At 39.6% G+C, this 27,452-nt stretch overlaps 1 protein-coding gene across 5 annotated transcripts in view; it reads left to right on the forward strand.

The window, feature by feature from the left end:
• DCLRE1C (DNA cross-link repair 1C) overlaps positions 1–22,741 on the forward strand; it is a 65,653-nt gene extending 42,912 nt beyond the window's left edge. For all 5 annotated transcript variants that reach the window (XM_077169342.1, XM_077169347.1, XM_077169344.1 and 2 more), the window contains 3 exons: positions 2,669–2,757; positions 4,756–4,853; positions 18,133–22,741. In XM_077169342.1, the coding sequence (XP_077025457.1) occupies positions 2,669–2,757; positions 4,756–4,853; positions 18,133–19,031 (1,086 nt within the window). In that variant the 3' untranslated portion in view covers positions 19,032–22,741. The remainder of the gene's footprint in view (positions 1–2,668; positions 2,758–4,755; positions 4,854–18,132) is intronic.
• Positions 22,742–27,452: the final 4,711 nt, after the last annotated feature.

A 27,452-nucleotide genomic window follows, 5' to 3' on the forward strand; every position in this document is an offset into this window, starting at 1 on the left:
TTCTTTTTCTGGAGTGATGCAGATGTTCTAAAAATGATCATGGTCATGAATATGCAACTATGTGATGATATTGTGAGCCATTGATTGTATACCATGTATGGACTGTATGTGTGTGAAGATGTGTCAATAAAAAAAATAAAAAAAGACTAGAGCAACTTTTCCTGTAGAAGTGCAGGGAAAATATCTCAGTGGATGAGATAGATTTGCCATCTGCAAAGGAAATTGTGTCATCACCCTGTTTTCAGCCTAAACATTGAATATGTATGATTGAGGTGATTACCCCATCTTGCTTTCCTAAGTATATTTTAACTTTCCTATTTCACTTGGTCATGTATCATAGAAGAATCAGACATTTTGTTTGAAGGATAAAATCCCACAACCACCAGCATTAAAACACTATCCAGATTACTGGCCTTTCTCAAATTTTAGTGTACTGAAATTTAAAATAAAAATAAAACAAAACTACTTAAAAATAAACAAAGAATATTGAGCAGTGGGGAATAACAAAGCTGTAGACCTACTTAAGAAGGACATAGCATAGTGGAATTACTCAATTCAACTAGTAGATGTGCTTTATAGAGAAAACATTGACCTGTACTAGATTGGGAACTTGATATATATATATATAATTTATTTTCAAAATCCTCATGCATCTCCAAAGAAAATTAGCATTTTATTGTCTTGCAGAGATTCAATAGTTTTATGTATTGAAGAAAAAACAATTTAAAAATAGGCCTATTTCATACTTTATGTCATAAGATTTTAGTTTTGACATTTCTGCACTTAAAAATCCATTTCCTTGATAGCTGTGGACATGGCACTGCAGTAGTGAGCCTTAGATGTGTTAGTGATTTGAGCATGTGGATTATTCCAGAAGTTCCAGGAAGTGGTTCTCTCATCAAGTCTGGTGTGATATTGTAAATGATTCTCTGTCAGACTATCAAAATATCACATTGATATCTCTGTTAAATAGCACGATTTAAATTTCAGGTACCTGCTTTGGCAGGTGTTAATTTTGATGGTGTGATTTAGTTAATATTGTCTTTATCAGTTTATCCTGATAAATCTTAAGTTGTCAGCTCCCCTCTCTGGTGACTTGTCAGTGTTTTGGAGTCCGGTTCAACCTCCAAACAGCTTTCTGTCTTGGCTGTGGGAAGGGCACCCAGCTCAGATGGAGAGGTGGCCTCACTCATCATTTCTTTTGTTCAGGGCAGTTAGCAGCGGAGTCAGGGTGCCATGAACCTCCCCGGGAGTTCATATGGTGGCTTCTCCACAAGGAGGTGTTTCGGCCACCTGTCCTCCCTACCTCAGCTCCCTGAGGGTGGCCATGGGCTCTGAACAGCCAGTAGAGAGAGCCAGCCTCTCCTGAAAAGTATTTTAATCAACAGGCCCATGGCCTACATTGAAGATGTACTGAACCATTTAGAAACCTAAATGGCATATTCGAATCTCATTCCCTTTTTAGTCTTTTCCCAAATAATGCTTTAACGCAGGTGTCTGGGTAAAGGGTCTGGAGCTTCAGGGACAGCTGGAGCTTCTCTGTGGGGACCTCTCATCTCCTTGTAGCCATTTGTCTCTGAGAAGAAGGAATGGGTCATTTCTGGGGTAGGCTTGAGCTTACTTCATCCTTAATCCCTTCAAAAACCTTGGATTTCTACCAGCCTCAAGTTTAGATCGGTTATGCAAACCAGATAGGTGGTAGGCAAGCAGATAATGGTTTTTATTTGCGTACCTCCTCTGAAAGTTCAAAAGAGTGTATATGAAAAATAGCTAAAACAGCTCTCTGTGTTCTTTCACCTATCTTAACCAAAATGGCCATTTTATTTTAATATAAAATTATTTATAATTCCTAGTTTTCTGCCTCTTTTGGTGCCTCATTCCTAAAAAGGGAATGAGATTCAAATATGGAGACTTTGCGTTCCAGTCTCCCCATTTGCAGAAGGAAATACAGATCTTTGTGTGGTCACTGTCAGATCTATAAGGGACATTTTAGTGAGCATTTAACCGTAAGCCAGGTGCTAGGCCAAGCACTTTATGTATATTTCCACATTTATACTTTTAGGTGAAGAATATAAGGCTTAGAGGCAGCGCCTCTCCTATCTAAGGCCACAGAATCACTAGGATTTGATGAGGGCAGAGTAGAAGCCTGTCTGGGTCGTAGAGGCGTTTTCAGGGTTCCTTTGTCTAGCATTCTGGGCTTTGCAGAAAACCAAGATATTGATGAAATGTTTGCATAGAATTGTCCTCACCTGGATTAGAATCAAGCACCTTGAAGATAAAATACCCTTGGTACTGCTAATGACTGCTTTTCTTGTGTGCATTATAGTTAATGAAAACTCAGCTAAGTTCTAACTCACTGGAAACTCATGCAATATAAAAAATAAAAGATCTTTGAATCACATTAGGTAGTGATTCTCAGTACTTACTGTGGACCAGAAACATCTAGGGAACTTTAAATATGCTGATTCCCACGTGCCCCAAAGATGGGTGTTAAAAAGCCCTTTGGGGTGGGAACTGAGTGTGGGCGTTTGCTTTTCTTAAGAGCCCCACAGTGATCCCATGAATGGTGCATCAAGGACTGTGGCAAAAAGAAGTTTCTGCTTCACATTCTCTGACCTCCCTTTATCTCCCTAGAAATAACTGATCTGTTTTATTTTCCTTCTTCTAGATCAAGGATTTCCTGAGCTACATCTGTCCCGTGAACGTGTACCCAAATGTCATCCCCATGGGCGCCACACTGGACAAAGTTGGAGAAATGTGAGCAGTCTCTGCTGTGGGACTCTGGGGTGCGCTCTCCTGGTTCTTGGCTCAGAATCCAGAACAGTTTGCCGGACGTTTATAAACCTAAAACCTGTCTCTGTCTTGATATATATATATATTTTTTTTCCACTGATTTTCGTTTTTGTTTTTCCTCTGAGTATTTGATTTAGTTCTTAGTGTAGCAGATTATTTGGGTTGAATTATCATTTTGTGATCTTGAGCAGATCACCTCTAGGAGCTAATGATTTTTAACCTGCAAAAATAGGAATATTCATACCCCCTGGCTGGGGTTTTCAGAGATTTGGAGATGATGTATGAAAAGCAGCCAGCACAGTGCCTGGTAGTGATTAGTTAAAGGGGTCTAAAGGACAAGGAAATTGAAAGGAGAGGAGTGATAGTGATCCTAAAGACCTGTTCTGGTTGCTGTTTGTCACTTCTCGTTTGGTTTCATTTATCCCTTCATTTAGTATTTCTTAGTCCAGCCATTTTAGGCATTGTGCTTGGGGCCCAGGTCGATGGAGAGCACCCTGTTTCAGGGCTCAGAGCCTGGTGGGAAGGAGCAAGTAAACTGAGGCACACTGTGGCTGAGCCACTTGGGGCTAGAGAAAGGAGAGGCCATGAGGCCCAGGAATCAGGCTTCATCTGGAGATGGTAAGGACAGAGGCCCACGCTTCCACACGCTGGTGGAAATAGGTCAGGAGCTCTGGAGAGAGGCCTGGGTTTCTGGGTTGGAGACCTTGATTCAAGAGTGGGGGTTACAGTATGGACTCGGTGTAAAGATTTGTTAGTAAAAATATTTTTTTAAAAAAGAGTGATTTGTAAAGGTGAACAGTGAGGGTTGGAAATCACCCAGAGCTGCCAAGTAAAAGGACCACAGGCCTCTGTGTGGTGAGTTTAAGGAGTTGCTGGGAGGCCTCTGCAGGGGCTTGTCCCTCCTGTAGGAGGAGAACCTGGGGAGGAGAGTCATGAGATGGAAGCAGAGGGCCCCAGGGTCACAGTCATGCACAAACAATACAGGGACCATGAAGTGTCCCCTTAACTTGGTCATTAGGGTCATTTGTGTGCTCTCAGTGTACTGGTGAGTGGGAAGCCAGGTTTCAGTTGTTGAGCAAGGAGTAAAAAGGGAAGAAATGGAGGATAAACTGAGTATGTTGTTTGATAGTTATTTGAAAGTTACAGACACATAATAATAATAAATGGCCAGAGTCCAGAAGCTTGATCTTAACAGAGCTGAGATGTGAACTAAATGTGCCTTATGGAACTAACTCGAACATACATAAATTTGGTTACACTGAAGATCCACTCTGGGAGTTGGTTAAAATGCAGATTCCCCTCTTGTGCTTTTATCAGGCTATGCTGTTTTGTGTGGGTTGGGGAGGGGTTTCACTTTGAAAAAGCTGTAGAGGGAAGAAGGGTAGTTGAAATGACCCAGGGGAGGAGCAGGCTCTAGGGGTGTAGGGGTCTTGGAATGGGGCCTGAGCACAGAGGAGAGAAGAAAAATGGCTATGACTGTAAATAAAAGTGTCAGGTTGGAACCAGAGGGCTTTCTCCAGGTAGACTCGTGAAGTGTAATCTTAAAGGTTCCTAGGAGTCTGATATAGGGAGGCCCTTGAAAAGTGGCAGTGCACCCTCAAACCTCCTTCTGGTGCTTTTTACGTTCTCTCCCCTGGTCTCAGCTGTCAGCCCTTGGGCCTTTGGAAAAAAAGGTTCAAATTTGTGAGATTCTTGTAGGATACATGTAAACCCCATTAAACAAGAGGGGAGCAGCTAGCTTCCTGTTGTCTCTAAATGCCAGGAGGTGTCACTGTCATTCAGGTGCGTATATGTATCGCTTTATTACCTTGATGTGATTTTTAATTTTTAAACATTGCTTTTCCATTCTGGAAAGTGGTTGTATGATTCTCCCTGAGGTGGGGTTTTCGTAATCTCCAAAATGATGCTTACACTCCAGCTACTTTCCCAAAAGGAAGAATAAATCTTTCTGATTCCTTGCAGCCTAAAGTCTTTATGCCAGTCCTCCTCTCAAGGTGTTGAGCCAAAGTATAAACCTCTCGGGAAACTGAAACGAACCAGAAGCTGCCACCCTGACTCCGGTGAGAAGCCTGCTCCCAGGCCATCTGGCCTTAAGAGTGCTCTGCCCTCCTTCCCCAACCATCTAGGCAGGAGTCGAATTCGTTCAAAGCAAGCGGTGGAGGGAACCGTGCTGTCACACAGTGGTCTGAGGTTTTTGTAAACACGGATTTGTGTTGCCCATAAGGAGAGACTAAGACCTTATCCTCTACCGTTTCCTCCACCATGGTAGTAAATATGGATAACGGAAGATTTCCTATGTCTCCTCATCAGATTGTTCAGCCGTGCTTATTACATGTGGCTTATTGCTGCTTTCTGGCCTTTGTTCATTGTTACTTTCAGTGTCCAGGGAAGGGGAGAGGTCAGCTCTGAAGTAGAAAACAGAACTTTAGATTTGGAGGAAAGCCCTGTTGCATTACAGCAGACAGATTTTAGTAGTTAGGAAGGATTCTGGGCTTTTGTTGCTTTAGTGAGAGCCACTTTCTGTGAAACATAGTCACCAGAACATGCTAGATAATGAGGATGCTAGTTATTGAACACCTGTTGTGTGGCATGCATTATGTATGTTACAGCTAAACCTCTCAACAAACTTGAATCCCATTCACCAATGAGGAAATGGAAGCCTAAGGTTATGACACTCACCCAAAGCCTAGCAGGAAGTGGGTGATAAAGGCTGGCGTTCTCATCCACATCTTTCTTTCCCATCTCCATTTCCACATTTCCCATCACTTAGAATCTAGTTTAAAAACACATCTATGCCAATTAAGGACCAATACAGTAAGCCTATTACTGGTGTCTGAAGGAAAGCACATTTTGTTTCAATAATTAAAAGATTTTAGAAAAATAATTCCATGAATTTCAGATATTAGCTAATGCAAAATGCCTCTTCTAATCCTTATCATTTTCATACCTAGTTTTAGGTTATTTTTAAAATAGTTTTACTGAGGTATGACTGATATACTATAACTTGCACATGTTTCAAGTGTCCAGTTTGTTAAATTTTCTCATATGCATACACTTGAGAAACCATCACCTCCATCAAGAGAATGGAAATATCCCCCATGTTTCTCTGTGCGATTTTAGAATCCCTCCCTCTCACCCCTTCCTGTCCTCCCCCATGACAAGGCAACCACAAATCTGCTTTCCATCACTATAGATTAGCTTTCATATCTAGACCTTTAGGTAAATGGAATCAAGTAGTCTTTCCAGCATCTTTTACTCGGCATTTTTGAGATTCATTCATGCTGCGTGAATCCTCTTTTTTTTTGGTAGGGTGGAGGTGCATGGTCTGGGAATCGAACCCGGGTCTCCTGCATGGAAGGCAGGCATTCTACGACTGAACCACCTGTGCACCCTCAGTTCATTTTTTTACTGATGAACAGTATGCCATTGTATGGACTGCCATCATTTGCTGATCCATTCACTGTTGTATGTTTGGGTTCTTTCTAGTTCTTTGTCAATACAGATAGAGCTGCTATGAAAATTCATGTATAAATCTTTATATGGAAATATGCTTTCATATCATTTTTTTAAATTGTTGAGTTTTATTTGTGCTTTGTTGTTATTGAGTTTTGTGCTTTACAAAGGTCATTTCCCATTGTGTGGCTTATTTGTTTTCAGTCTCTTAAAGTCTTTTGAAGGGCAGAAATTTTCTGTTTTGGTCAAGTCCAATTTATTGATTTTAACTTTTATGGATTTTTTTTTTTTTTGGTGTTATAGCTAAGAAGTCATTGCCTGACCTCTTAAAGTTGCAAAAATTTCCTCCCATGTTTTCTGGTAGAAGTTTTTTAGTTTTACGTTGAAGTCTTTGATTCATTGTGGATATAGATCTAATTTTTTGCACATGGACATAAATGGTTTAGTGCCATTAGTTGAAGAGATTATCTTTTCTCCAGTGGGTTGATTTTGCACTTTTGTTAAAAATCAGTGGACCTTATATAAGTGGTTCTATTTGTGGACCTTATGTTATGTTCCATGATTTCTTTGTCTATGACACCCATAGCACACTTTCTTGTTATTGTAGTTTTTTTTTTGTTTTTTTTTTTTATTAATTAAAAAAAGAATTAACAAAACAATTAGAAATCATTCCAATCTACATGTACAATCAGTAATTCTTAATAACATCACATAGTTGCATATTCATCATTTCTTAGTACATTTACATCGATTTAGAAAAAGAAATAAAAAGACAACAGAATAAGAATTAAAACAATAATAGAAAGAAAAAAAAACAAAAAAAACAAAAACAAAAAACCTATACCTCACATGCAGCTTCATTCAGTGTTTTAACATAATTGCATTACAATTGGGTAGTATTGTGCTGTCCATTTCTGAGTTTTTATATCCAGTCCCGTTGTACAGTCTGTATCCCTTCATCTCCAATTATCCCTTCTCTTTTTTTTTTTTTTTTAATTAACGGAAAAAAAGAAATTAACCCAACATTTAGAGATCATACCATTCTACACATGCAATCATTAATTCTTAACATCATCACATAGATGCATGATCATCATTTCTTAGTACATTTGCATTGGTTTAGAAGAACTAGCAACATAACCGAAAAAGATATAGAATGTTAATATAGAGAAAAAAATAAAAGTAATAATAGTAAAATCAAAACAAAACAAAACAAAACAAAACAAAAACCTATAGCTCAGATGCAGCTTCATTCAGTGTTTTAACATGATTACTTTACAATTAGGTATTATTGTGCTGTCCATTTTTGAGTTTTTGTATCTAGTCCTGTTGCATAGTCTGTATCCCTTCAGCTTCAATTACCCATTGTCTTACCCTGTTTCTAACTCCTGCTGAACTCTGTTACCAATGACATATTTCAAGTTTATTCTCGAATGTCCGTTCACATCAGTGGGACCATACAGTATTTGTCCTTTAGTTTTTGGCTAGACTCACTCAGCATAATATTCTCTAGGTCCATCCATGTTATTACATGGTTCATAAGTTTATCTTGTCTTAAAGCTGCATAATATTCCATCGTATGTATATACCACAGTTTGTTTAGCCACTCTTCTGTTGATGGAGATTTTGGCTGTTTCCATCTCTTTGCAATTGTAAATAATGCTGCTATAAACATTGGTGTGCAAATGTCCGTTTGTGTCTTTGCCCTTAAGTCCTTTGAGTAGATACCTAGCAATGGTATTGCTGGGTCGTATGGCAATTCTATATTCAGCTTTTTGAGGAACCGCCAAACTGCCTTCCACAGTGGTTGCACCCTTTGACATTCCCACCAACAGTGGATAAGTGTGCCTCTTTCTCCGCATCCTCTCCAGCACTTGTCATTTTCTGTTTTGTTGATAATGGCCATTCTGGTGGGTGTGAGATGATATCTCATTGTGGTTTTGATTTGCATTTCTCTAATGGCCAGGGACATTGAGCATCTCTTCATGTGCCTCTTGGCCATCCGTATTTCCTCTTCTGAGAGGTGTCTGTTCAAGTCTTTTTCCCATTTTGTAATTGGGTTGGCTGTCTTTTTGTTGTTGAGATGAACAATCTCTTTATAAATTCTGGATACTAGACCTTTATCTGATATATCATTTCCAAATATTGTCTCCCATTGTGAAGGCTGTCTTTCTACTTTCTTGATGAAGTTCTTTGATGCACAAAAGTGTTTAATTTTGAGGAGTTCCCATTTATTTATTTCCTTCTTCAGTGCTCTTGCTTTAGGTTTAAGGTCCATAAAACCGCCTCCAGTTGTAAGATCCATAAGATATCTCCCAACATTTTCCTCTAACTGTTTTATGGTCTTAGACCTAATGTTTAGATCTTTGATCCATTTTGAGTTAACTTTTGTGTAGGGTGTGAGAGATGGGTCTTCTTTCATTCTTTTGCATATGGATATCCAGTTCTCTAGGCACCATTTATTGAAGAGACTGCTCTGTCCCAGGTGAGTTGGCTTGACTGCCTTATCAAAGATCAAATGTCCATAGATGAGAGGGTCTATATCTGAGCACTCTATTCAATTCCATTGGTCGATATATCTATCTTTATGCCAATACCATGCTGTTTTGACCACTGTGGCTTCATAATATGCCTTAAAGTCAGGCAGCGCGAGACCTCCAGCTTCGTTTTTTTTCCTCAAGATGTTTTTAGCAATTCGGGGCACCCTGCCCTTCCAGATAAATTTGCTTATTGGTTTTTCTATTTCTGAAAAATAAGTTGTTGGGATTTTGATTGGTATTGCATTGAATCTGTAAATCAATTTAGGTAGGATTGACATCTTAACTATATTTAGTCTTCCAATCCATGAACACGGTATGCCCTTCCATCTATTTAGGTCTTCTGTGATTTCTTTTAGCAGTTTTTTGTAGTTTTCTTTATATAGGTTTTTTGTCTCTTTAGTTAAATTTATTCCTAGGTATTTTATTCTTTTAGTTGCAATTGTAAATGGGATTCGTTTCTTGATTTCCCCCTCAGCTTGTTCATTACTAGTGTATAGAAATGCTACAGATTTTTGAATGTTGATCTTGTAACCTGCTACTTTGCTGTACTCATTTATTAGCTCTAGTAGTTTTGTTGTGGATTTTTCCGGGTTTTCGACGTATAGTATCATATCGTCTGCAAACAGTGATAGTTTTACTTCTTCCTTTCCAATTTTGATGCCTTGTATTTCTTTTTCTTGTCTAATTGCTCTGGCTAGAACCTCCAACACAATGTTGAATAATAGTGGTGATAGTGGACATCCTTGTCTTGTTCCTGATCTTAGGGGGAAAGTTTTCAATTTTTCCCCATTGAGGATGATATTAGCTGTGGGTTTTTCATATATTCCCTCTATCATTTTAAGGAAGTTCCCTTGTATTCCTATCTTTTGAAGTGTTTTCAACAGGAAAGGATGTTGAATCTTGTCGAATGCCTTCTCTGCATCAATTGAGATGATCATGTGATTTTTCTGCTTTGATTTGTTGATATGGTGTATTACATTAATTGATTTTCTTATGTTGAACCATCCTTGCATACCTGGGATGAATCCTACTTGGTCATGATGTATAATTCTTTTAATGTGTTGTTGGATACGATTTGCTAGAATTTTTTTGAGGATTTTTGCATCTGTATTCATTAGAGAGATTGGTCTGTAGTTTTCTTTTTTTGTAATATCTTTGCCTGGTTTTGGTATGAGGGTGATGTTGGCTTCATAGAATGAATTAGGTAGTTTTCCCTCCACTTCGATTTTTTTGAAGAGTTTGAAGAGAATTGGTACTAATTCTTTCTGGAACGTTTGGTAGAATTCACATGTGAAGCCATCAGGTCCTGGACTTTTCTTTTTAGGAAGCTTTTGAATGACTAATTCAATTTCTTTACTTGTGATTGGTTTGTTGAGGTCATCTATGTCTTCTTGAGTCAAAGTTGGTTGTTCATGTCTTTCCAGGAACCCGTCCATTTCCTCTAAATTGTTGTATTTATTAGCGTAAAGTTGTTCATAGTATCCTGTTATTACCTCCTTTATTTCTGTGAGGTCAGTAGTTATGTCTCCTCTTCCATTTCTGATCTTATTTATTTGCATCCTCTCTCTTCTTCTTTTTGTCAATCTTGCTAAGGGCCCATCAATCTTATTGATTTTCTCATAGAACCAACTTCTGGCCTTATTGATTTTCTCTATTGTTTTCATGTTTTCAATTTCATTTATTTGTGCTCTAATCTTTGTTATTTCTTTCCTTTTGCTTGCTTTGGGGTTAGCTTGCTGTTCTTTCTCCAGTTCTTCCAAATGGATAGTTAATTCCTGAATTTTTGCCTGTTCTTCTTTTCTGATATAGGCATTTAGAGCAATAAATTTCCCTCTTAGCACTGCCTTTGCTGCGTCCCATAAGTTTTGATATGTTGTGTTTTCATTTTCATTCGCCTCGAGGTATTTGCTAATTTCTCTTGCAATTTCTTCTTTGACCCAGTCGTTGTTTAGGAGTGTGTTGTTGAGCCTCCATGTATTTGTGAATTTTCTGGCACTCTGCCTATTATTGATTTCCAACATCATTCCTTTATGGTCCGAGAAAGTGTTGTGTAAGATTTCAATCTTTTTAAATTTGTTGAGACTTGCTTTGTGACCCAGCATATGGTCTATCTTTGAGAATGATCCGTGAGCACTTGAGAAAAAGGTGTATCCTGCTGTTGTGGGATGTAATGTCCTATAAATGTCTATTAAGTCTAGTTCATTTATAGTAATATTCAGATTCTCTATTTCTTTGTTGATCCTCTGTCTAGATGTTCTGTCCCTTGATGAGAGTGGTGAGATGAAGTCTCCAACTATTATGGTATATGAGTCTATTTCCCTTTTCAGTGTTTGCAGTATATTCCTCACGTATTTTGGGGCATTCTGATTCGGTGCGTAAATATTTATGATTGTTATGTCTTCTTGTTTAATTGTTCCTTTTATTAGTATATAGTGTCCTTCTTTGTCTCTTTTAACTGTTTTACATTTGAAGTCTAATTTGTTGGATATTAGTATAGCCACTCCTGCTATTTCTGGTTGTTATTTGCATGAAATATCTTTTCCCAACCTTTCACTTTCAACCTATGTTTATCTTTGGGTCTAAGATGTGTTTCCTGTAGACAGCATATCGAAGGATCCTGTTTTTTAATCCATTCTGCCAATCTATGTCTTTTGATTGGGGAATTCAGTCCATTGACATTTAGTGTTATTACTGTTTGGATAATATTTTCCTCTAACATTTTGCCTTTTGTATTATATATATATCATATCTGATTTTCCTTCTTTCTACACTCTTTTCCATATCTCTCTCTTCTGTCTTTTTGTATCTGACTCTAGTGCTCCCTTTAGTATTTCTTGCAGAGCTGGTCTCTTGGTCACAAATTCTTTCAGTGACTTTTTGTCTGAGAATGTTTTAATTTCTCCCTCATTTTTGAAGGATAATTTTGCTGGATATAGGAGTCTTGGTTGGCAGTTTTTCTCTTTTAGTATTTTAAATATATCATCCCACTGTCTTCTAGCTTCAATGGTTTCTGCTGAGAAATCTACACAAAGTCTTATTGGGTTTCCCTTGTATGTAATGGATTGTTTTTCTCTTGCTGCTTTCAAGATCTTCTCTTTCTCTTTGACCTCTGACATTCTAACTAGTAAGTGTCTTGGAGAACGCCTATTTGGGTCTAATCTCTTTGGGGTGCGCTGCACTTCTTGGATCTGTAATTTTAGGTCTTTCATAAGAGTTGGGAAATTTTCAGTGATAATTTCTTCCATTAGTTTTTCTCCTCCTTTTCCCTTCTCTTCTCCTTCTGGGACACCCACAACACGTATATTTGTGCGGTTCATATTGTCCTTGAGTTCCCTGATACCCTGTTCAAATTTTTCCATTCTTTTCCCTATAGTTTCTGTTTCTTTTTGGAATTCAGATGTTCCATCCTCCAAATCACTAATTCTATCTTCTGTCTCTTTAAATCTATCATTGTAGCTATCCATTATTTTTTCTATGTTTGCTACTTTATCCTTCACTTCCATAAGTTCTGCGATTTGTTTTTTCAGTTTTTCTATTTCTTCTTTATGTTCAGCCCATGTCCTCTTCATGTCCTCCCTCAATTTATCGATTTCATTTTTGAAGAGGTTTTCCATTTCTGTTCGTATATTCAGCATTAGTTGTCTCAGCTCTTGTGTCTCATTTGAGCTATTGGTTTGTTCCTTTGACTGAGCCATATTCTCAATCTTTTGAGCGTGGACAGTTATCTTCTGCTGCTGGCGTCTGGGCATTTATTCAGATTTCTCTTGGTGTTGGACCCAGCAAGGTTGTAGTATTTTTCTGTGAAATCTCTGGGTTCTGTTTTTCTTATCCTGCCCAGTAGGTGGTGCTCGTGGCACACGTTTGTCTGCGGGTCCCACCAGTAAAAGGTGCTGTGGGACCTTAAACTTTGGAAAACTCTCGCCGTCCTGGGGGTTCGCTAGCCGAAGCGGCTTGATCCGGCCCGGGGTCCGAACGCAGGGAGGGTGTCCGAACGCAGGGAGGGTTGCTGGTCGCCGCAGCCAGGGAAAGAGCCCGTCCGAATTTCCTAGTCGGCCCTGGGCAACAAGCGTGGCGGGAGGGCGCCAGCGGCAGCGGCCCGCCCGAGAGAGTGCACGTTCCCCGGGAGTCACGGGGTCACCGTTCTCCGCGGCCTGGGGGTTTCCGATCCAATTCTCTCAGTTGGTCCGGGGGCTGCGCGTGGTGTGGGCGCCAGTCGCCTTGGTTTCAGGGGACCACCTCTCCAATTCTCCCAGCCGGCCCGGGAAGGGGGAAGGGAGTAACTCCGGCCGCTTGCCACCCCGCCCGGTAAGGCCCGCGCGCCTCGGCGATCTCACCCGAGCTGCTTCTCTCAGCCAGCCAGCCGTTCCAGGATGGGGTACGCTGTCTTTTTTATCTCTGTTGTGGCTTTGGGCGCTTTCTGTATCGTTTCTACTCCCCTAGTAGGTGTCCTGGAGAAGAAACTAAGATCCGCGCGTCTTACTAAGCCGCCATCTTCCAGGAAGTCTTGTTATTGTAGTTTTATGATAAGTCTTGAAGTCAGGTAATTAACTCCTCCAACTTTGTTCTTCTTTTTCAAAGCTCTTTTGGCTATTCTAGGTCTTTTGCATTTCCATATGAATTTTAGAATCAAGCTTGCCACTTTCTACAGAAATCCTTATGCTTATTCTTAGGGTTTTTATTGGGATCATATTACATCCATTGACACCTGGTGTTTTAGTCTTCCAAAGCTGCCAGAATGCAACACACCAGAGATGAATTGACTTTTAATAAAAGGGGATTTATTTAGTTAAAAACTTATAGTCCTTCAGAGCAAAGGCAGCTAACTTTCATCTGAGGTTCTGTTTTTCACGGGAAGCACAGGGCGATGTCTGCTGGCCGCCTCTCCTTGCTCGTGGTTTCTAGCAGCTTTCCCCAGAGTGATTCCTTTCTGCATCTTCAAACGTCTGGGCTGAGCTGCAAGTGCTGAGATTAGGTATGCTGAGCTGCTTGGGCTGTGCTACACTGAGCTCTCTCTTTTAAGCCTTCAGCTAATTAAGTTAAATGTCACTCCCCGTAGCTGACTGCAAATGTAATCAGCCGTAGATTAATTTCACATGCTAATGATTCACATCCACAGCAACAGAACTAGGCACCATCACCTGGTCAAGTTGACATGTGAACCTAACTACCACACCCAGCTTCTTACTCCTAGTGTCAGAATTTCTTCTCTTAACAAGGTTTCATCTAGTCATAGGGCCTAAGGCCCGCCCTCATTCAGCTTGGCCAACCTAAATAGGATCTTAGAAGATCCTATTTACAAATGAGTCCACACCTTAACTGATAAAACATCTTCTAAGAGTTACAAATGATTCACACCCACAGAAATGCAGAGTAAGATTAAGAACATTCCTTTGGTGGGGTACTTGATTCACTCTCAGGGTCATCACATGATTACATGAGGACCACATACATTATCAAGGGTAAATGTCCTTTACTTAAAGTCAACCCACTGTAGATGTTAACCACATCTACAAAATACCTTCACAGCAATACCTATTAGTGTTTTTTTTAAATAACTGGTACTATAGCCTAGCCATCAATCACAGTCCATTTGGCACCCATATAAATCTTAAATCATACTTAATCTCCCAGTGAAGACAATATTAGCTTGTGCAACCAAAGGAAAGGGTAATCCTTTCCCCACAAGAGGATGCAAAGTCCTTGGAGGACGTTTGCCCTTCTTATGTCTTGTAACCTAAATACAGTGATATAAAGTAAGCTACTATTAATACATTTTATGTTATTGATAAGGAGAGAAGGAAGGGAAGAAAACAAAGATATTTTCTATATCATGTATCTATACATACATACATGAACATACTCATTAAAGGAAGAAATACTCTTTAAAGTCCTTATTTCTGCGACTAGTCATGTGGTCATAGCTGATATTTATAACTGCCTTCTTCAGCTACTTTTTCTGTGTTCCCTTTACCCTCAGCAAGCACCTCAGCTGTTCATGGTTCTTTGCCTGGTGGGGTGATCCAGACCTTCTTTCCTGAGGGTCTGGGCCATTGGTAGTCCTGCCTGGTTTGGGTTGTTACAGTTTTCCATTGACTTTAATCACATGGCACGGTAGTACTAAGAAATGCCCTAAGAGATCTCTTATATTCCAGACATACTCTTTCTTACCTCCATTTGTAGAAGCAGTCCAGTTTTCCCTTAGTAATCAGAATCAAACACCCTACCAGTACAGCAGTCCCCTTCTTTGTCCGCTGATTCAGACATATGAGGAGCACAAAGTGGCCAGGTGGTAGTCTTAACTTCCAGTTCAATAAAATTATTGTGTCTCCTGGTAGAAGCTCTCCTCCCTGTGGAATAGCAGAGCATAAGGCCATGGGAAAAGGAAGCAAAAATCTGGCTAGTGGATCACTTGGAGTAATAGTGAATGGTACCATTCCTGTTTCAACTTCTGAGAATAATGGCTATAGGAAAAACAGCACCATATATTGGAAGATGAGTTAGAGCATGTAAACCTCCCTGAGAACACATTGTCCCAGCCCTGCAAAGTTTTGCCACCCATTTGGTACCATAATGGTCTTCAAAAGACTATTGCACCATTCTGTCAAACCAGCTCTTTCAGAGTGATGGGGAACATTGTACTACCTGTAAATTCCATGAGCATGGGCCCATTGTTGCACTTCATTTGCTGTGAAGTGATTTTCTTGGTCAGAAGCAAGGCTCTGTGGAATACCATGATGGTGGATATAAAGCATTCTGTAAGTCCAAGGATGGTATTTTTTGTTAGAAATGTGTGTAGGGAAGGCAAATCCACATCCAGAGTAAGTATCTATTCCAGTAAGAACAAAATACTGTTCATGATGGAAGTGGTCCAGTGTTATAATCCTGGTAGTGGCTAAATACCCATGTTCTAGTTTGCTAGCTGCTGGAATGCAATATACCAGAAACAGAATGGCTTTTTTAAAAGGGGAATTTACGCAGGTGTGTAAATCTCCCTGACAACATGAGACATAACTCCTGGGATGAGCCAGGATCCGGCATCAAGGGATTGAGAAAGCCTTCTTGACCAAAAAGAGGAAGAGAGAAATGAGACAAAATAGAGTTTTAGTGGTGAGAGACTTCGAACAGAATCAAGAGGTTATCCTGGAGGTTATTCTTTTATGCATTATATAGATATCCCTTTTTAGCTTATGGTGTATTGGAGTGGCTGGAGGGAAGTACCTGAAACTGCTCAGCTATGTTCCACTAGCCCTGACTCTTGAAGACTTTTACAGTGTGACTGTGTGATTGTGAAAATCTTGTGTCTGATGCTCCTTTTATCCAGGGTATGGATAGATGAGTAAAAAAATATGGATAAAAAATAAATAATAGAGGGGATAAGAGGTAAAATAAATTGGGTAGATTGAAATACTAGTGGTTCAAGAGAGGGAGAAGTAAGGGGTATGGATATAGAGTTTTTCTTTTTATTTCTTCTGGAGTGTAATACATATGTTCTATAAAAATGATCATGGTGATGAATACACAACTATGTGACGATACTGTGAGCCACTGATTGCACACCATGTATGGACTATATGTGTATAAAGATTTGTTAATAAATATATCAAATTTTAAAAAGGAATTTAATAACTTGCTAGTTTACAGTTCTAAGGCTGAGAAAATGTCCCAATTAAAGCAAGTCTATAAAAATGTCCAAATTAAGGCACCAACAAGAGGGTCACCTTCACTCAAGAAAGGCCAGTGAAGTTCAGGGTTTCTTTCTCAACTGTAAAAACATGTGGTGAACATGGCAATGTCTGCTCGCTTTCTCTCCATGCTTCTTGCTTCATGAAGCTCCCTCAGGGGCGTATTCCTTCTTCATCTCCAGAGGTCTCTGATTGTGTGGGCTCTTTGGCTCTGGCTCTCTTTTGGTTCTGAAGCTTTCTCCAAAATGCTTCCTCTTTTAAAGGATTCCAGTAAGCTAATCAAGACCCCTCTGGACTGAGTAGAGTCACATCTGTATCTAATCAAGTTAATACCCACAATTGAGTGTGTCACATCTCCATGGAGATAATCTTAATCAAATGATTCCAACATACATTATTGACTAGGGATTAAAAGAAATGGTTGCTCCCACAAGATTGGATCAGGATTAAAACATGGCTTTTCTAGGGTACATAAATTCTTTCAAACTGGGACACCCCAGGAGAATAATGCCACACCAGGAACTCAGTATTGGTCTCTGCTGCTGGCAGACTGGGCACTCAGCAGTGGCCAAATTGGCCTTGTTGAGTGTAAGTCCATGTAGCTGAGCCCATGCATAACCTCTCTCCCTACTACCATGCCCACTTCATTCATGAGCCTATTGGGCAATGACAAGAATGAACGTAAAGAGGCTCCCTGGTGCTAACAGCAGATTCATCAGTAGAACAGTAAGTTGCCATATATACCAGTCTCATAAGCATTTAATTTCCATTGTTCTTAGGTTAGGTGACATTAAATGACAGGAAAATAATTGTTGTGTGTCCCCCCCCATTCCATATCTTCTCATTTAACTTAAGGAAATTTCATATCTTAAAATTAGGCAAACTAGAACATGTTCATTCTCCAAGTAAGGTTTTCTCATTTTAAGAATTTAAGCAAACTGGGCTTAATAATATGCTAATGCAACATGCTTAAATATCAATAAAGTGAATTTTGTTGAATTTTAGCCTTGACACCTAATATTGCTTATTTAATATTTAATTAAAGTTGATCTAACTCCTGTGAGTTCTTCTAGCATCTACCACAGGCTTGTGTACAAAGTAGGAAACAGTAAAATGTCCATAAAAGGAAAACTTATGGAAACAAATAACTATTGTCTTTTCATTAAATCTGTCAGCACAGTTGAGCATCTGCTATTTGCAAGAGCACAGTTTACAAACCTCTCTCATGGGTGATTTGCAAATCTGGTGGATGAATATAATCAGTAGCAGAATTTCAAAAATAAAAATCAAATTATTGGCTTCTACCTTCAGGGACTGATTCATTTGGTCTGGAATGAGATAGAAAGCTATATTTTTTAAAAAGCTTTCCAGATGATTCTAGTGATCAGCCATGTTTGGGAACTGATATATGGCAATGTGGCCTTATTTGGAGAATAAGGTATTATATATTTTATAATCTGGCATTATAAAAAGTTAAGGAATGGTAGTTAAATTGTTAAGAATATGTCAGGCATAAGGGGCCTTAATTTCTTTTTGAAGAAAAGGAAACTATTCCTTTTAAGAATTAATAGTATAGCTAAATGCTACAAATTGGGTTTTCATTAAAAGCACCGCTGATTCCATTTGCTTCCTATAATTACTTGTTTTCCTTGTTTTGCTCACAGAGGAGGAAGATGATGATCTCTTTGATGATCCTTTACCACTGCCTTTAAGGTCCAAGGTTCCAAACCAGCAAACTCTTCACTCTGAGTCATCCTTTGTGACTACTATATCACAAAACCAGCCTGGAAAACCAAGACAAAGTACAGGTTGCATCAAAACCTCTTCTTTGGCAAACTTTGTAGATTGTGAAGAATCCAACAGTGAAAGTGAAGAAGAGTTAGAAATTGCAGCTTCATTTAAAGGTGATCTGGATCCTGCAACACTTCAGCAGAAGTCTGATGTTGATGTGCCACAATGGGAAGTGTTCTTTAGAAAAAATGATGAAATCACAGATGGCGATTTGGAAAACGTCCCTTCATCCACAGAGGCAGGGGGATCTCAGTCACCAAAGCTTTTTAGTGACTCTGATGGGGAATCGACCCACATCTCTTCCCAGAATTCTTCTCAGTCAACACACATATCAGAACAGGGAAGTCAAGGCTGGGACAGCCAATCTGACACTGTTTTGTTATCTTCCCAAGAAAGAAACTGTGGTGATACAACTTCCTTAAACAAAGGTGGCTACAGAATCAAAGAAAATATTTCAGCCTCCCAGAAGGAACAAAATATACTTTGTCCAACAGATGCTTATCCTAATTTGAAAAGCAGAAATCAACATATAAATACAGTACCTAATGTTGGAGAGACAGCTACTGTAAGTGGGAACCACACACCTGAGGAGAAAAGGCTGCTAAATCTTAGCACAAATGCAGATTCACAGAGCTCCTCTGACTTTGAAATTCCCTTAACTCCAGAGGCTGAGCGACCTAAAAGAGAACATTTACAGTATTTATATGAGAAGCTGGCAACAGGTGAAAGTATAATAGTTGATAAAAAAAAAAGCTCACTCTTAGATATTTAAGAATTAAAACCTCCTCATTGTAGAACAGCCACTAAAAAACCTATTCAAATAAGTAATGGTTGAAATTACAATAGATAAATTAAAGTGGAATACTTAAAATGTTCAAATAACCTAAAAGGCAGAAAAGGAAAAACAAGAGCAAAAACCAGAAGGAACAAATAGAAAACAGATAATAAAATGGTAGACCTAAATTCAAACATCAATACTTACACTAAATACAATGGTCTAAATACACCAATGCAAAGACAGACTGTGAGAATAAAAACCAAGAAACATAACCCAACTATATACTGTTTACAGGAAACTCACATCAAATATGACACAGCTAAGTTAAAGGTAAAAGAATGGAAAAAGATATACTCTGCAAACAATAATTAAAAGGAGCTATGAGGGCTATATTAGTATCAGACAAGTTTCATAGTAAAAAAGGGTCACTTCACCAAAAAAGAAATAACAGCCCTAAATGTGTACACATTTAACACCACCTTCAAAATACATGAAATAACAACTGACAGCTGAAAGGAGAAAGACAAATATGCAGTTATAGTTGGAGACTAACATTCCTTTCTCAGTAACAGAACTAGAGGACAAGTAATCGCCAAGGATATAAAAGAACAGCAAAACTCCATCAACCAATGGAATGAAAATGACATGTATAGAATACTCCACTCAGTAAGAGCAGGATACTTTCAAGGGCACATAGAACATTCATCAAGATAAGACAATAACCTGAGTCACAGTAGCACTTTTGAATAAATTGAAAGAATAAACTTGGATCTATTAAAATAAACTGATAGGTATGGGGGAAGTCAGCACCTTAAATTTAAAAATATATCACATAAGAAACTTGATATAAATTCAGTGTTAAAATTATAGCTAGAAAAATTAGGACCTAAATGAGATGGCTAAATGAAAATGGCTAAATTATGTGTATGTTTGAGTCATTAACTTATTTAAGTAGGGTTATGCTTTTGCATTGTTTCATAAGATAATTTAATAAAGTTTTGTTAACAAATTCACAAACACTGATGTTTCATAGATTAAGGAAGCAAAAACAAAGATTTCATTTTCATGTTTAAGTGAAATCTCTAAAACACAATTAGATCAGTTAAACCAACAATGACGTGCATCATCACGCCTCATGGTAATTTGACTAAAATTAAGTATTGGACCCACAAGACTAATTAGGATAACAAAGACTTAAAATTTGGTGAGGGGGCCACGGTGGCTCAGCAGGTAAGAGTGCTTGCCTGCCATGCCCGAGGACCCGGGTTCGATTCCCGGTGCCTGCCCGTGTAAAAAAAAAATTTGGTGAGGGAGGACAATTTAAACTGGGTGCTCAGAACCAATGCAGAGGATGCAGGAAGCCAGCTTTTTGTTCCTTCAGAAGGGAATGTTCCATTCCCAAATGTTGAAGCAGGACAAATTAGGCTTGTCCATTTACATGGGAGGATACGACCTAGGCATCAAACTTCTTAGCTGATCCCTCTAACTCCATCGTAAGTGAATGCTGACCACTCTTTTCTACTCCAGCTGCAGCTATGAGTTGAATGTATGATGAAATACATGCTTCAATTTTCAGTAGGTAATGATACAAACTCAAAATGATTGGGGTAGGATTATACATACTACATTTTATCTATCTATCTCCTCTAAGAATACTATAAATTCAAAGAGAATAAATCACTGGAGATAACCAGTAGGGGTTGGAAATATTTGGTGTTTAGTTTCTAGCCATAACTATAATACACCCATTATAGAATCCCAGTCTTTTCCTTTTTTTTCTTAGAGCTCTATAAAGTAGTTATGCTTCATTATCATAAATCATGTAATCAGATGTAACCATATACATTTATATATATCCACTGATACTTAAGATGTAGTCTTAATAGTATGATTCATTCCAAAGTGTTTTTTTTATTTTGGTGTTAGCACTCAGCACTTTATAATCACACCATTGATTTAATTGTACATACTGTGACTTTCATTGCTTTATGTGCAAGTCTGAGATATAAAAGGCATATAATAAATGCTGGCTGAATGAATTAAGGGCTAAATGTGTTGCAACTGACCTGCAGGTTTTAAAGCACAGGTTCATAGTACAGGGTTATAGCTACAACTTTGGTACTTACTCTATGATAATTTCTAAGTATTTTATGTAGCTCAGAACCACCTTTTTAGGTAGAAAATGTGACATCCCCATTTACAGCTGAGATGAATGCACAGAGTACCTGGTAAGGGAGTAAGAGGCAAAGTTGACTCCAACAGGCAGTTTGGCTGAGTCCATGCTCTTAACCACTAAGAGCCTGAAAGTGGTCTGGATTCATTGTAGCGGCTACTTGATTTTTACTTCAAGAACTTCAAAGTATAAAAGGAAAAGTGAAAAGGCTGTTTAAAAATACCAAGATGTATTGCAGAAGAAACCTAGTGGCTAGCCACATTTGCCTTAGGAATACTAGACTGATTTTTTTAAAGTTTAGCTGAAGTTGAAGATTGTTTTAAAATTAGTCAGCTTATTATAATTCACTGCCTACTAGCTGGGTGATCTTGAGGATGTTACCGTTACTTAACCAGTGTAAGCCTATTTCCTTAGGAGTTATTTAGGGAAGACAGCACCACCTTCACAGAATAACGAAAAGTACAGGAGAACATATGAAAGGCCCAGGACTTGCTCAATGTATATTAGCTCTGAATTCTAAAATTCATTTGCATTGCCAGGTATATAGGAATACAGTGTGTTGGGGTTTTTTGGTTTGTTTTGCGTGCTTTAATCTTGTTCTCTGCACTTTGCTGGATTCGCTTATTAGCTCGTAATAGTTTTGTTGTGAGTTCCTTTGTGTTTTCTAGATCATGTCACCTGCAAATAGAGATAGTTTTACTTCTTTCCAATTTAGATACCTTTTTTTTTCTTAGCTAATTGCTCTGGCAAGAAGTTCTAGTACAATATTAAATAGCAGTGGTGAAAGTAGGCATGCTTGCATTATTACTGATCTTATGGGGAAAGCTTTAAGTCTTTCACCATTGAGTATTTTGGCTGTGGGGTATTCTTAAATGGCCTTTGTGCTGAGAATGCTCCCTTCTCCACTTTTCTGAATGTATTTTATCAAGAAAGGGTGTTGGGTTTTACCAACGGCCTTTTTAGCATTTATTGAAATAATTATATGTTTTTTCCTATTATTCTATTTATGTAGCATATTACTTTGATTTTCATATATTCTAATTGAGTCCATTCCTGGGTTGATTTCCACTTGATCATGGTGTATACTCCTTTAAATATGCTGTTGTATTTGTTTTACTAGTATTTTGTGAAGGATTTTCACATTAATATTCATGAAGGGAAATTTGTCTGTAACATTCTTTTCTTGTGTTATCTTTACCAGACTTTTGTATCAGAGCAATGTTGGCCTGGTAGTATGAATTAGGAAGAATTCTTAAATTATGTGGAAGAGGTTGAGAAATATTCTAAATATTTTGTAGAATGCACCAGTGAAGCCATGTGGTCATGGACTTCTCCTTGGTGGAAGGTTTTTAGATTACTGATTCAATCTCTGTATTTGTTATAGGTTTGTTGAGGTTTTCTATGTCCTTATGAGTCAATTTGGGCAATTGATGTATTACTAGGAACTTTTTCAATCCTTCTAGATTATCTAGTTGGCATTCAATTGTGCATAATATTCTTTTATAATCCTTTTTATTTCTGTAAGGTTGGTAGTGACATTACTATTTATTTTTCTGATTTTAGTTACTTTCTTCTTTTGGCAGTCTAGTTAAAATTCAATTTTATTGGTATTTTCAAATCAGCTTTTGTTTTTATTTTCTCAGTTGTTTTCCTATGTCTCTAATCTTGAGTATTTCCTTTGTTCTGCCAATTTTGGCTTTACTTTACTCTTGTTTTTCTTGTACCTCAAGAGGTAATGTTAGTTTTTTTGAGATTTTTCTTCATTTTAAATATAGGCCTTCATAGCAATAAATTTCTCTTTGACCACAGCTGTGACGGTTAGGTTCTGGTGTCACCTTGGTTAGGTGATGATGCCCAGTTTTCTGGCCAGGCAAGCACTGGCCTAACCTTTGCTGCAAGGATATTTTGTGGCTGGTTGATAAACCAGAAGGCTGGTTTATTAAATCATCAGTCAGTTGATTGCAGCTGTGTCTGATTACAACTCAGGGTGTGTTTCTCACAAATGAGATACTCCAATCATTTGGGTTTGATCCAGTCAGTTGAAGACTTAAGAGAAAATTTTCACTGCTTCTTCAGTCAGCAAGCTTCTCCTGGGGAGATCATCAAGGGCCTTTATCAGAGTTGCCAGCTTCACAGCCTGCCCTGTGGATTTTGGGCTCTTGAATCCCCATGGTTGTGAGAGACACCTTTATAAATCTCATATGTACAGTTATCTCCTGTTGGTTCTGTTCCTCTAGAAAACCCTAATACAACAGCCTTCACTGCATTCTGTAAGTTTTGGTGTGTTGTGTCTTTATTTTTATTTGTTTCTAAGCATTTTTTTATTACCCTTGTGTATTAGTTAGGGTTCTCTAGAGAAACAGAATCAACAGGGAACACTTGCAAATATAAAATTTATGAAAGTGTCTCACGTGACCGTAGGAATGCAGAGTCCAAAATCCACAGGGCAGGCTGCGAAGCCAACGACTCCAATGGATGGCCTGGATGAACTCCACAGGAGAGGCTCACCAGCCAAAGCAGGAATGCAACCTGTCTCCTCTGAGTCCTCCTTAAAAGGCTTCCCGTGATTGGATTTAGCATCACTAATTGCAGAAGACACTCCCCTTTGGCTGATTACAAATGGAATCAGCTGTGGATGTAGCTGACGTGATCATGACCTAATCCTATGAAATGTCCTCATTGCAACAGACAGGCCAGCACTTGCCCAATCAGATGAACAGGTACCACAACTTGGCCAAGTTGACACCTGTCCCTAACCATGACAGTCCACCCCTTGTCAACTTGGCATATATATATATATATATATCACCTTAGACCATACTTAATTTCCAAATGAAAACAAATAAGCGCACATTTTTTCTTTTACCTGACAATACTCAACTGTCCAGCATATAACTGGAAACACATTAAATCTCTCCAGAATAGGGTGCAAATCCTTGGGCAACATTCATTCTTAAACTTGATATCTTACAACTTAAATAGTATAACACAAATAAAACAGCATTACAGTCCTCATTTCTGTAACTGATCACGTGGTCGAAGTTCATATTTATCACTACCTTCTTCCACTACCCATTCCATGTTCCCTTTCCCCTCAGCAAGCACTTCAGCTGGTCGTGGTTCTTTACCTGGTGGGGTGACCCAAACCTTCATTCCTGAAGTCTCAGAGCCATTAGTGGTCCTGCCTGGATTGTGTTGTTGCAGTTTTCCATTGATTTTAATCACAGGGCATGGTAGTACTAATAGACGCCCCAGGGGATCTCCTATATTCCAAGAAAACTCTTCTTTACCTCCATTATGTAGTTGCAGTCCTACTTCCTTCTGACAGTCAGGGTCAATTACCCCAGACAATAATGTAATCCCCTTCTTGGTGTGTTGATCCAGAGGCATAAGTAGCCCAAAGTGGCCAGGTGGCAATCTTAACTTCCAGTTCAGTGGTATCACTGTTGTTTCTCCTGGAGAAAGCACACCCTGTTTTGGAACTAAAACCTGTAGACCAGCAGAACTCAGGGTAGCAGGGACAGGAAGCAAAAATTTTCCTAGTGGATCACTAGGAGTAATAGTGAGTGGCACCACACCCATTTCCACCCCTTGGTTCCTGGACCCATGGATCCTGGCTATGGAAGAAACAGCACCATACAGCGGACGCTGATTCAGAGCATACACAGCTTCCTGGAGAACATTACCCCAGACTTTCAAGTTTTTGCCACCTAGTTGGCACCGTAATTGAGTTTTCAAAAGGCCATTCCACCGTTCTATCAATCCAGCTGCTTCTGGATGATGGGGAACATGGTAAGACCAGAGAATTCCATGAGCATGTGCCCATTCCCGCACTTCATTTGCTGTGAAGTGTGTTCCTTGATCCGAAGCAATGCTGTGTGGAATACCATGACGATGGATAAGGCATTCTGTAAGCCCACGGATAGTAGTTTTGGCAGAAGCATTGCGTGCAGGGAAAGCAAACCCATATCCAGAGTATGTGTCTATTCCAGTTAGAACAAATCGCTGCCCCTTCCATGAAGGGAGTGGTCCAATGTAATCAACCTGCCACCATGTAGCTGGCTGGTCACCTCGGGGAATGGTGCCATATCGGGGGCTGAGTGTGGGTCTCTGCTGCTGGCAGATTGGGCACTCAGCAGTGGCTGTAGCCAGGTCAGCCTTGGTGAGTGGAAGCCCATGTTGCTGAGCCCATGCATAACCTCCATCCCTACCACCATGACCACTTTGTTCATGAGCCCATTGGGCAATAACAGGAGTTGCTGGGGAAAGAGGCTGACTGGTATCCATAGAACGGGTCATCTTATCCACTTGATTATTAAAATCTTCCTCTGCTGAAGTCACCCTCTGGTGTGCATTCACATGAGACACAAATATCTTCATGTTTTTAGCCCACTCAGAAAGGTCTATCCACATACTTCTTCCCCAGACCTCTTTGTCACCAATTTTCCAATTATGGTCTTTCCAAGTCCCTGACCATCCAGCCAAACCATTAGCAACAGCCCATGAGTCAGTATACAAACGCACCTCTGGCCAGTTTTCCTTCCAAGCAAAATGAACAACCAGGTGCACTGCTCGAAGTTCTGCCCACTGGGAGGATTTCCCCTCACCACTGTCCTTCAAGGACACCCCAGAAAGGGGTTGTAATGCTGCAGCTGTCCACTTTCGGGTGGTACCTGCATATCGTGCTGAACCATCTGTAAACCAGGCCCGAGTTTTCTCTTCCTCAGTCAATTCACTGTAAGGAACTCCCCAAGAGGCCATAGCTCTGGTCTGGGAAAGAGAAGGTAATGTGGCAACAGGAGTGGAAACCATGGGCATTTGTGCCACTTCTTCATGTAACTTACTTGTGCCTTCAGGACCTGCTCTGGCTCTATCTCGTATATACCATTTCCACTTTACAATAGAGTGCTGCTGTGCACGCCCAACTTTATGGCTTGGTGGGTCAGACAACACCCAACTCATGATAGGCAACTCAGGTCTCATGGTAACTTGGTGGCCCATGGTTAAGCGTTCAGTCTCTACTAAGGCCCAGTAGCAGGCCAAAAGCTGTTTCTCAAAAGGAGAGTAGTTATCTGCAGCAGATGGTAAGGCTTTGCTCCAAAATCCTAAGGGTCTGCGTTGTGATTCTCCTATAGGGGCCTGCCAAAGGCTCCAGACAGCATCTCTATTTGCCACTGACACTTCCAGCACCATTGGATCTGCTGGATCATATGGCCCAAGTGGCAGAGCAGCTTGCACAGCAGCCTGGACCTGTCGCAGAGCCTCCTCTTGTTCAGGTCCCCACTCAAAATTAGCAGCTTTTCTGGTCACTCGATAAATGGGCCAGAGTAGCACACCCAAATGAGGAATATGTTGTCGCCAAAATCCAAAAAGGCCAACTAGGCGTTGTGCCTCTTTTTTGGATGTGGGAGGGGCCAGATGCAGCAATTTATCCTTCACCTTAGAAGGGATATCTCGACATGCCCCACACCACTGGACACCTAGAAATTTTACTGAGGTGGAAGGCCCCTGTATTTTTGTTGGATTTATCTCCCATCCTCTGACACGCAAATGCCTTACCAGTAAATCTAGAGTAGTTGCTACTTCTTGCTCACTAGGTCCAATCAACATGATATCATCAATATAATGGACCAGTGTGATGTCTTGTGGGAGGGAGAAATGATCAAGGTCTCTGCGAACAAGATTGTGACATAGGGCTGGAGAGTTGATATACCCCTGAGGTAGGACAGTGAAAGTATATTGCTGACCTTGCCAGCTGAAAGCAAACTGCTTCTGGTGGTCCTTACTAATAGCTATTGAGAAAAAAGCATTTGCCAGATCAATAGCTGCATACCAGGTACCAGGGGATGTATTGATTTGCTCAAGCAATGATACTACATCTGGAACAGCAGGTGCAATTGGAGTTACCACCTGGTTGAGTTTATGATAATCCACTGTCATTCTCCAAAACCCATCTGTTTTCTGCACAGGCCAAATAGGAGAGTTGAAAGGGGATGTGGTGGGAATCACCACCCCTGCATCTTTCAAGTCCTTAAGAGTGGCAGTAATCTCTGCAATTCCTCCAAGAATACGGTATTGCTTTTGATTTACTATTTTGCTTGGTAGGGGCAGTTCTAGTGGCTTCCACTTGGCCTTTCCCACCATAATAGCCCTCACTGCACAAGTTAGAGAACCAACGTGGGGATTCTGCCAGTTGCTCAGTATGTCTATGCCAATTATACATTCTGGAACTGGGGAAATAA

Source organism: Tamandua tetradactyla, chromosome 7, assembly GCF_023851605.1.
Source record: "Tamandua tetradactyla isolate mTamTet1 chromosome 7, mTamTet1.pri, whole genome shotgun sequence".
In the NCBI taxonomy this organism is placed as follows: domain Eukaryota; kingdom Metazoa; phylum Chordata; class Mammalia; order Pilosa; family Myrmecophagidae; genus Tamandua; species Tamandua tetradactyla.